The 10,237-nt window shown below is 37.5% G+C and overlaps 2 protein-coding genes across 2 annotated transcripts; one reads left to right on the top strand and one right to left on the bottom strand.

Moving 5' to 3' along the window:
• Window positions 1–2,151: 2,151 nt before the first annotated feature.
• Window positions 2,152–4,539, top strand: LOC149733686 (NHL repeat-containing protein 2-like). The gene is made up of 5 exons (XM_089881430.1): window positions 2,152–2,367; window positions 2,816–2,971; window positions 3,149–3,349; window positions 3,489–3,818; window positions 3,887–4,539. The coding sequence occupies exons 1-5, from the start codon at window positions 2,207–2,209 to the stop codon at window positions 4,401–4,403; spliced, it is 1,365 nt and encodes a 454-aa protein (XP_089737556.1). The 5' UTR covers window positions 2,152–2,206; the 3' UTR covers window positions 4,404–4,539.
• On the bottom strand, window positions 3,490–10,159 carry LOC149733685 (thrombospondin-2-like). The gene is made up of 5 exons (XM_089881439.1): window positions 8,056–10,159; window positions 7,402–7,583; window positions 6,675–7,011; window positions 6,219–6,304; window positions 3,490–5,657 (listed from the first exon to the last, which is right to left on the bottom strand). Exons 1-5 carry the CDS (start codon window positions 8,142–8,144, stop codon window positions 5,536–5,538), a joined length of 816 nt encoding a protein of 271 aa, XP_089737565.1. The 5' UTR covers window positions 8,145–10,159; the 3' UTR covers window positions 3,490–5,535.
• Between the last annotated feature and the right edge of the window lie 78 nt (window positions 10,160–10,237).

Below are 10,237 nucleotides of genomic sequence, written 5' to 3'. Positions count from 1 at the left end.
CCCACACAAAAGTATGTGAAAACGATAATTGGAAAATATAGGAGGTATCACGGGTGGTGGAATAAATGGCAAAGTTGTTTTTGATCGTGCATTCGAGGCGTTTTCGTGTGCATTGTCACTTAACTTCCTGTTTGCGTTTCCACTAATTTCAAAATGCCTAATCAGTGTATCGTGTGACCACACACTTTTCGCAAAATTTAATTACTTTGCGTGGCTTTAAAACGTTACTGCAGATCGAATTGGACCAGTTCCAAACGACTGCGTGATGGCAAACAGTTGTACTTTTACAAACCTAAATCACGAATTACATGACACCGGAATCGGCCTGCATAATTGACAAGTCTTCAGCAAAAGTGATAAATTTTGTTCGTTTAATTAATTAGTCTGAGCACCACGGAACTATTAGGAGTTCGCAGGTACTTTTACCCATGTTTGGTCAATTCCCGTTTAGCCAAAATGACGTTGTTTAATCGTTACCTAAATTTCTATTTATTTCTCGCCATGCTATTTATATTAGATTTCAAACCGGTTGTTTACATCACGCGAAAGTGGTATCGTGACTTAACGGGGCACGAATATTTCAGAGTATAGTATTTGACCTTAAATCGACATTTCACGATACTGGTACTTATTAAAACGAGGGTTTCAATTTAGCTTTCTTTACTTTTGAAATCTGTGAAGAGTGCGTACGCTTTGGCCTCTTGCCAAAGGTCATAATACAAAGTACATTTATGTACAATGTGCGTAGTATTTTGTCGTTCACTCGTGTTTTACTCATAATCGTATTTTAATCTTTTATACTGTTTTGAAAGGGAACGTTTACACGTAGTTTGCATACGTGGAAACCTCGCGTGTACTGAAGAGGTGACAATACACGAGGCTACTATATGTCTCCCTGTAGTTCATATTTACCAGTGTGGTATGAATTACCAGTTTCAATTTTACAATTACATAATATAGGCTATAATTTGACCACTTAAAGGTGATTCATGTAACTTTATAACTTGTACAGTTTTTACACAACATGCAATATCTGGTATCACGCTTATACATGCATAAATGTTGTGACAGAACAGCCACACAAAGAAATGAGTAAGCATATGCTGCATGCTGGGATATTGGGAAACCACTATTGGTTCCGCGGCATATGATTTCCTGCTAATTAGAAGCAATACATGTGGCAAGCTGCCAGAAATTAGACGTTAACTTGTTAAACAGTGTAATAAACTAGATGCAATAGTGGGGACGTGTAAGTTGGAACCGGACTGTAACTTTAAAAAATATTTACAGCTGTTTTTTATTTATTGATAAAACGCTGATTTAAATTGCCCCTTTCTTCACGGCTTCTTACAATACAAAACTAATTACTGTTGAATAACGGCAAACTCAAAGCTCTTGGTACCTCTACCTGCTACCCCGCGATATGTGTATTAGCTATGCTTGCATTTGTGGGTGCTGGTGCATAATATACTATACACGTTGTAGGGCAGACACAGGCCAGCAAAGGATTAAGTGCCGCGCATTGCACGTTGCTGTAAGGCGGGGAAATTAAAACCCATTCATCCTATCTCCCTTATATCCACTTGAAAAGACGGGAAGTTATTGTCTCAATCATCCATATGGCCGATCAGTTTGGATTCTTTATGAGCGACACACTGTGTAATGTTCTGCGTAGGGCAGTTGATACGTTACTATGTTATTTCGATCAGGGAAAAGGCAGACTCGTAAAAGCTTTTTAGATATCTGCTTGATAAGCCCTGTTTACACAGATTACATAACAACTAAAGAAAGGATGAAACCTTATTATACGAATCGAAGTTTTTGGAGTGGTAAGAAAAGATAACGTTAGCACCTAAATAACATGTTTCTTGATCGTGTTTTAAACAACTAACAGCGCTGTTTCAGAGTCCCGGGTTCACGGTTATAACTATGTAAGTGTTCTTGGTTTACTGTCAAATGGAACGAGAAAGGAAATAAACACACGTCACATCTTTCGGCAACTTAATATATTAGTTACCCTAACTTAATGTTGTAAAAGGGATTCTAGCTAGTGTTTCAAATCACGTCAACGAATATTTGCGTTGGGAAACCTGTCACGTTCTATGATAGCATTATAGTTTCGGTCACGGCTCGTGCGTTTTAAAGTCGTTTTCTTATTGATTTGTCTAACCGCTTAACAAACAGGCGCATTTCAGTAAATAGTAGGATGATTTGCTACCTCGTGGTTGGTTTGTGTTTATTCCATCATGCCTCTTGTATGGAGGGGATCGTCAAGACTTTAGCGGGGGGTGGGTACCCTCATGTTGGGGCAGTGGACACATGTGTTGATGGGCCAAACTCCGTGGACGGTGCGTTAGCAGACACAAGGTAAGGATATCCTATTTATTGAGAGTCTCTGTTTTTGTACATTACTAACACTGTAGCAGTACTATTGGAGTGGTACATTTGTACTATACTACTATAAAAAGTGTAAATAATATGCTTGTGTACAGGGTGGGGAAGATGGGTCCTTATCGTTCCATTTTCCGATTTAGTAGTAAACATATAAAACATTCCAAGAATTATAATAAACCGTATCATTACGACTCCCATATGCCGTTGTTAATTGTTTAAAACACGATCAGGATTATCGTACACTATGTGCTAAAGTTGTCTCCTCTTCCCCGAACCCTATTATATAACTGTTTTGGGATTTAGGGTTTAATATACTTTAACCGAGCTGCTGTAACGCAACTTTGCTTTGCACAATAACACATGGTCGCGGCCAACACAATTTCCTAAGTCTATATTCCCACCAATTGCTTCCTCACTGTAGATTCAACTATCCTTGGGGGATTGTATACGACAAAGTGAAGCATTCTGTCTACGTGGCAGATTGTGGTTGTCCTGACACTCCGCATGGCAATGATAGAGTACGAAGAGTTGATCTTGTAACTGACGTTTCTACGACTTCCGCTGGTTCAAGCCAAGGGTAGGTGGCTATTTTGTATGCTCTAGTCTAATGCCATATGTAGTAAACTATGATCGTACACCTTGTACGAAATTTCATCTACACAGTTTTAATGTATACATGTTGATACAATACTCTTTTATTCCACCTTTCAGTAACCAACGCAATTAGCTTATAAAATAATTGAAACCGATTTAGATTCGCAAATGGTGTCGGATTAAAAGCCCAATTCTTTCATATTGCGGGCATGGCGCTTGATCATAAACGACAGAAAATGTACATTGCTGATAGTGGTAACAACGCTATCCGTCTTATGGACCTGGGTACAAATGAAGTAACTACATTTGCCGGAACCAATGGTGGCAAAGCGTTTAAGGACGGTTCACTTTTAACTGCAGGGTAAGTTGTAAATTATTTAAAACATTATAAAGCCGTAAATTATGTTTGCAAACACATAAAAGATACAATATGTGACGCGTGCTTCCCTTTTTATTGTTTGGCTGCTTCGATTCCTGTAACGAGATCCTTCTTTTCTTAGATTGGACAACCCACAGCAATTGGAATATGATGACACGAACGACCGCCTCTTTATTGCTGATACAGATAACCACGCTATTCGAGTTATAAATGTAGATTCAACCACCCCAAAAGTCACAACGCTGACTGGCGGACCAAGAATGGAAGGTTTTAAAGATGGCAGCTTTGCCGAAGCTAAGTGGCGCCACCCAACGGGCATGGCATACGACGTCAGAAAAGATGTGTTATATGTTTCTGATCACTACAATCACGCAGTACGCATGTTGGACTTGAAAAAGAAAACAGTTACCACCATTGCAGGTGGGGGAGAATCTGGGGACGTTAACCAGAGGTAAGATTCATGATGCTGATTGGGAAAATGGTAATGTTCTATAGAGCATTAAACGATGTTCTTTTCAGGATATTTGGTCACGGTCTTGCAATGAACTACCCTGAAGGTATTGCTATTGACCCAGAGCATGAGGTGCTTTATGTGGCGGAGTTTGGAAACAACTGCATCCGTATGATTTCTCTTATCGACTATAGCTTGACTGTGCTAGCTGGTAGTGAGAGCTATGGGTCAAGGGATGCCGTCGGCACTGATGCTCAATTCTTTCACCCTACTGGTCTCGACCTTGACGCAGAAAGGAAAATGTTGTACGTGACCGATCAGTATAACCACAGAGTGCGTGCAATCACTGCGCTGGGTAATACAGAGGTTGCACAGAACTCCGCTATGTTGATCCAGCATCTCGGTAAAGTGGATGCATACCGAGATTTACTGGTGCATAACCGGTCGTCCGTGTTTGCAAGTACGACCATTATCGCTCTCTGCTTGTTCATGATCTTATTGTGGCTCACAAGCCGCTACTGGAGAGGATTTGCAGGACGACACTGGGACAAATACTGGAAAATGAAAAATGCGCATAAACTTTAACTGCGTTAATTTTTTAAACGGCTATTTGTGTTTGTCGTTGCACGTAAGGTCACAGAGATTGTCTTTGTTTAGAAAAAAAAAGTGAAAATAAAACGAATTTAAGAGTAGTGCCAAATAAAAAAATCACATCATTTAACATCAGTGGCTTTATGTATTTTTTGTCGTTCAGTCTAAAATATCCGGAAAAGTGAGCGATTCGTTGACCTTTCGTTTTAGACTAAACCTTTTTTTTTCTTTTTTATTATTTCCATTCTACAACATTAATCATAACTGTATTAGAAGACTTACTTTCTAACATGGTCTATACAAGAAGGAAGCGGCACAGCATGCTCCGTAATATACATTTAAAAAATCATCAACACGCGTTTTCGCTAGACTAATATAGTACTGTTAGGTGGGGTGAGGTGGGATACCGTTCGCGCCTAAATCCCATATTTCCCGTTTATATTTTAATCAATCAACACGGGTCCTTTATAGTCGACGGGCTATAAACATATATAGACCATCTTACCCCTACACTGCTATATAGTATGGTGGGGGAAGATGAGACACATTTTCATTCAATTTTCTCGTTCTGTTTGCTTTAGTAAACAAAGAAAAATCGAAGAATTAAAAAAAAACGGATCCTTACGACTCCCAAAGATAGTTTTTAATTGTTTAAACATAATCAAGATATTTGAATACTATGTGCTAAAAGTGTCCCATCTCCCCCCGCCCTACTATGGTGATCAAAACTCGCTTAATCATATTTCGATTTTATCTGGGCGTATATGAGAACTCTTGGGTGGACAATCGACAAAGTGTCGCTATAGTCGATATAATACAACCAGTCATACCGCTTCTTCACAACATTTTCGTTTGGTACAGACAAGTGTCAAATTTATTTTATAAAAATATATATGACATAGAAACTGTTGTTTATTGGGTTTGTGTGGCCTGTACTTTAATACCACGCCTGTTATTGTTTAACAAACAAAATAGACTGCTTTTTAAAGCAGGCCTTTGCTATAATTTACCGATTTATTTACATCTTTATTAAAAATACAACTAAACAAAAGGGTTAATAAAACAAAAAATACTAGTCGTGCACGTTTGAAGAGTTTTTCCACGTGTCGCTTTACAGAATCTTAATTTAATTTGCAATTAGATTTATAATACCGAACAAAATTATGTTTACACTAAAGGAATAAAATAAAACGTTCAACTTGTGACTGTTTAATCGGCTGCAACTCGAACCCATGGCAGATAAACGACCTACAAGGATAATTTTGTTATGATATTATCTAAAAATCGTTATTCTTATTCATGCGCAGTTTTATCTTATCTGTACGTTTTGTACTAAGCGCGACAATATGGAGATCATGAATAAATAAAACTTTTTTCTGTAGGTTATATCATTTTGTAATTATTCTTGGTTTACTGCTTATTTAAATGGATAAAACATGGACCATCTTATTCTTTCATTCTACTAACATTATATTAGTAACTAACATATATAATAGGGTGGGGGAAGATGGGACACCTTTTTATTCTATTTTCTCGTCCTATATGGCAGTAAACGAAGAACAGTCAAAGAATGATAAAAAACGTATCCTCACGACTCCCATGGACCGTTGTTAATTGTTTAAAACACGATCAGGATATTTGGATATTTAGTGCTAAAAGTGTCCCATCTTCCCCCACCCTACTATATATAACTTGGCACCTCAGGTATAAAACGCATACATACTTACGTTTTCTATGAGATGACAATGCTTTATTGGAGTATATGACACAAAAGGAATCAACTTATATTACTTTCCCACAGAATCTTACCTTCCACACAGTTAGAGGGACACTGTGAATTATTTTCCCCCCGAAAACACCTTTGACAGCAATCAGTATTGTGACATACAACCAGTCTGTAAGAAATAATGATAAAGTTGCAATGGACTATATTGTACATAGGTGTTCGAGGTTAATGCTCTACAAGCTACCACATAAGTAACCTTGTGTGAGATTTTTTTGTGTGGCATTTTAGTCAACCCATTGCTTGGTTGGAACAATTGTCGTTGTGTTTCCCCAAAGACACATACATTCACAAAAAGAGTATCATCAAACCTCGCCACCGTAATGGGTTAGAGGCGGGGGCGCTATATAACCACTTTTTCGATGGCGCGGCGTATGGGAATATAGTGTGAAACAAGTAAAAAACAACACGGTATCCTATAGCACTTCCCGCCTGCACCGTCTTATTAAAAATAATAAAAACCTACAAATATAATGTCATACCTTGGGCACTCTCTTGGGTTGCAAGTGACTTCACGGGTATTATTTCCAATGCAAAGCTTACCGTCGCAGGTGGGCGAGATTTGAAACACTCTTCTCTGCCTAGTTATACCATTACCACACGACACAGAACACCTATCTTCCCGCCATGTCGACCATTCACAATTAATGGGGCAACACCTTTGATTACAGTGCTGTATCACATTCCTGCTACCAGTGCAATTAGTATCACTACACGATGCAGTTGGGACTTTCGATTTTTGCCGTGTGTTTACGCCCTCGTATCCACATGTAGCCGTGCACGCTGTCCAATGCGTCCATTCTGACCAAGTACACTCTTCTAAAAACAAACAAGTTTTAGCTTAAGTTGAAACACGCGTTGACTCATTGCCAAAATGGACATGATTCATAAAAAAGGCACGAGAGTGGTAGTTATATAATAGGCAGACACGCGTTGCCCAATGAAATAACTGAAACCGAACTTTCTTTGGTGGACCATATTAAACTGAAAAACAACGATTTAGTTTTCTTTACCAATACTAAGCATTACGTGTATGAAAGTATATCCAATGCAAAAATAATGAATAAAAGTCTTAATTAGAAACGCACTTTCAGAATCGATGCATAAGAGTAAACTTTTACGTAACTATTCTTTGTGTACTCAAATAAAAAAGAATGAAACATGCACTATCTCTATGTAACCCATTATATCAAAAAAATACAAACGCACTTTTGCAGCAAGTCTGTGTGTTACAAATTCTACCATTTCTCGGCATATCACACAAGCCACATCGTCCTTTTGGTCTTGTTTGGACCGCTGATTGAGTTCCACCCCCACAACTCTTACTGCATGCCCCCCACTCCCATGTACAGTTGCGGGGACTACAATGAGATTGTAATACACCAACATTCCTGGATTTAAAGTTACATCGACTTTACTGCATAAGAAATATTTGCCGACACAAGTTGCATGATTAGACGTTTTCTGTGCACATTATAAGTGGCCACATAAAACATCGTACGTCGAGTTTTGTAATCGTGATTTTAAACGACTGACAATTAGACGAAATACGCAGGTCGCCTTTATCAGAGCATATTAACTGTCTAGTCCAAGGACGCTCACACCAATGAGGACACTGATACAATGATAGCAGCATGAAGCCTCGAACCCGTATATCATGTGGACTATACAGATTGACAGGCGCTTTCACCTTGTGTCACGAGACCAACCATTTTTATACATTTCATTTTATATGTATATGCGGACCGTAACAGCATGTGCATACAAAGAACTTATTTATATTGCAATACATTAATATATTTTTACACCTTCGTAAACTGTGAACATTATACATGATTAAGATGCAGGATTTGATTTTTTTACCTTGATGTTTGTCTTGATAGAGTTGTACGTGCAGTAGCATAACTAATAAACAGCGAAGTAACAACGCAAATTAACATTATATTTTTCATATTGACTAAAAAGCGCTTTCGACAATCTAGTCTATGGCAGTATTTAAAATAATATAATGCAAATTTTTGTTAAATTCATTAGACTAATACATACTATATATGTCATTTAAAAACAGGAATCGTAACTAATCTGCCAGAAACTTTTTGTTTGGAATACAAAATTAGCATAAATTTAGTGAGGAAGATGGGACATCACTTCATTCTATTTTTTCGTTTCATTCAGTAATAAACAAAGAATATTCAAAGAATTACAAAACCGTATTCTCACGACTCCCATATAGACCGTTGTTTTAGTGGTGTAAAACACGATCAGAATATTTGAATATTATGTGTCAAAGATGTCCCATCTTCCCCCATCTACAGTATATATCCACGAATTCTTAGTAAAGGCATTTAGCAGTTGGTCTTGCTTTTGGTGCCAAGTACTATATTATAAGTCTTACACTGTTTACCATATACACTGTTTACGCTTTATACCAAATTTCCTATATATATTAGCCATGGTTGCACTAAACACACTATATAACAAAGCGTTCACTGACCAATCGCACGTATAATGAAGGAATGGTTTACAAAGCATTGACTATTGCGAGGGATTTCCCAAATCGTTATCAGTTAAATAAATGCGTAACTTTGAATGTTTTTATATGGACGACAATATGAACAACCCATGAGTTAGGTTAATGACCGTTAAGGCCGATTTTGCCCCAAAACACAAACATTTTGTCAGCGGCGTTTACAAAAGTTATACCCTTTATAGTTATGCAAATTAAGGTTACTTTCCCATAATATAAGTAATAAATTACGATGTAAAAATTTACAAAAAAAAATCGCGAAAGACGTTACTAAAGACTGCAACTAGTTTACTACAGTGATTATGTATACTGACTGCTCGACAATAATTGTTAAATACCGAAACTTTGCACAACTGAATACAACTTACACATACGAACCAATTCTTAGCTAAATTCTAATATCGCCTTATAATTTCTATACATACAGTTAAAAATGCCGACTTAAACCGCTTATAGTATTTCAGCACCAAGAGAATTTATTACAGCTGTATAAAATGGGTTCAGTCATAGAACATTAGTTTTTGGTATATCCATATTACGCAATACGTGACATAAGTGCTCGTGGTATGAAACTATTCACTACCCTTCGTAATGTTGACTATTTTCAATCCTAATACCACTCAATACAGTCATACTTACAATCACAGCACGTTGTTTGTAGTGTAGACAATTAATAAACACTCAATATGATTTCGAAAAAACAAACGTTCTGTAAATAGAATTTCAATTTAACCACTGTTGCTACTTGTATGTGTAACTATATAAAACTGCATCGCTTTTACGGTATAGTAGGGTGGGGGAAAGTGGGACACCTTTAGCACATAATACCCAAATAACCTGACCATGTTTCAAACAATTAACAACGGTCTATGGAAGTTGTGAGGATGTAGTTTCATAATTCTTTTACTTTTCTTTTTTGACTACCAAATGGGACGACAAAGTTAACAGGAGTCCCATCTTCCCCACCCTACTGTATATATATTATGACTCTTCGTAATGCCAGCACTTTACATTAAGTTTAATTTAAACTGCGAAACAGTTTATGGTTTAGGCTTTGAAAAGTGTGTGCATGTGTAACTGTGACGAGTTGTCCCTTACGATGTATATTCTGACTGTTTGTATTACCGCAGTAGTTAATAAAAAAATCAACTAAATACTAAACAGTTTGTTTTTCGCATAAATTAACAAATTCAGCAAAAAGGCTTTGACCTTTGCGATATATATTCTGGCTTCAAATTACCAGCATGTTACAAGGTCAAGGCAGTCACTGTAAGTGGCGATTATAGCACAGTCAACGTGCTAACATCGGTTCGTTCGAGGTTGCAGCTTCATGCAAGCTAATAATGTGACAGCCGCTGCTTTGACGAGATCCAGGGGCCAATACAAATCTTTATAAATAGGTAGCAGATATCTGTGCAAGCGACAGTCGAAGTGGTCTTGGTTAAAGACATTGTTTAGCCTACCATCATAAGCCAGTGTGTCTGAGTGTCTTTTATAGACGTTTCACGAAATGTAACA

The sequence above is a fragment of the Ciona robusta genome, chromosome 7, assembly GCF_009617815.1.
Source record: "Ciona robusta chromosome 7, ASM961781v2".
Taxonomy (NCBI): Eukaryota; Metazoa; Chordata; class Ascidiacea; order Phlebobranchia; family Cionidae; genus Ciona; species Ciona robusta.
Note: the sequence above shows the minus strand (reverse complement) of the source record. Positions and strands in the feature narration are given on the sequence as shown.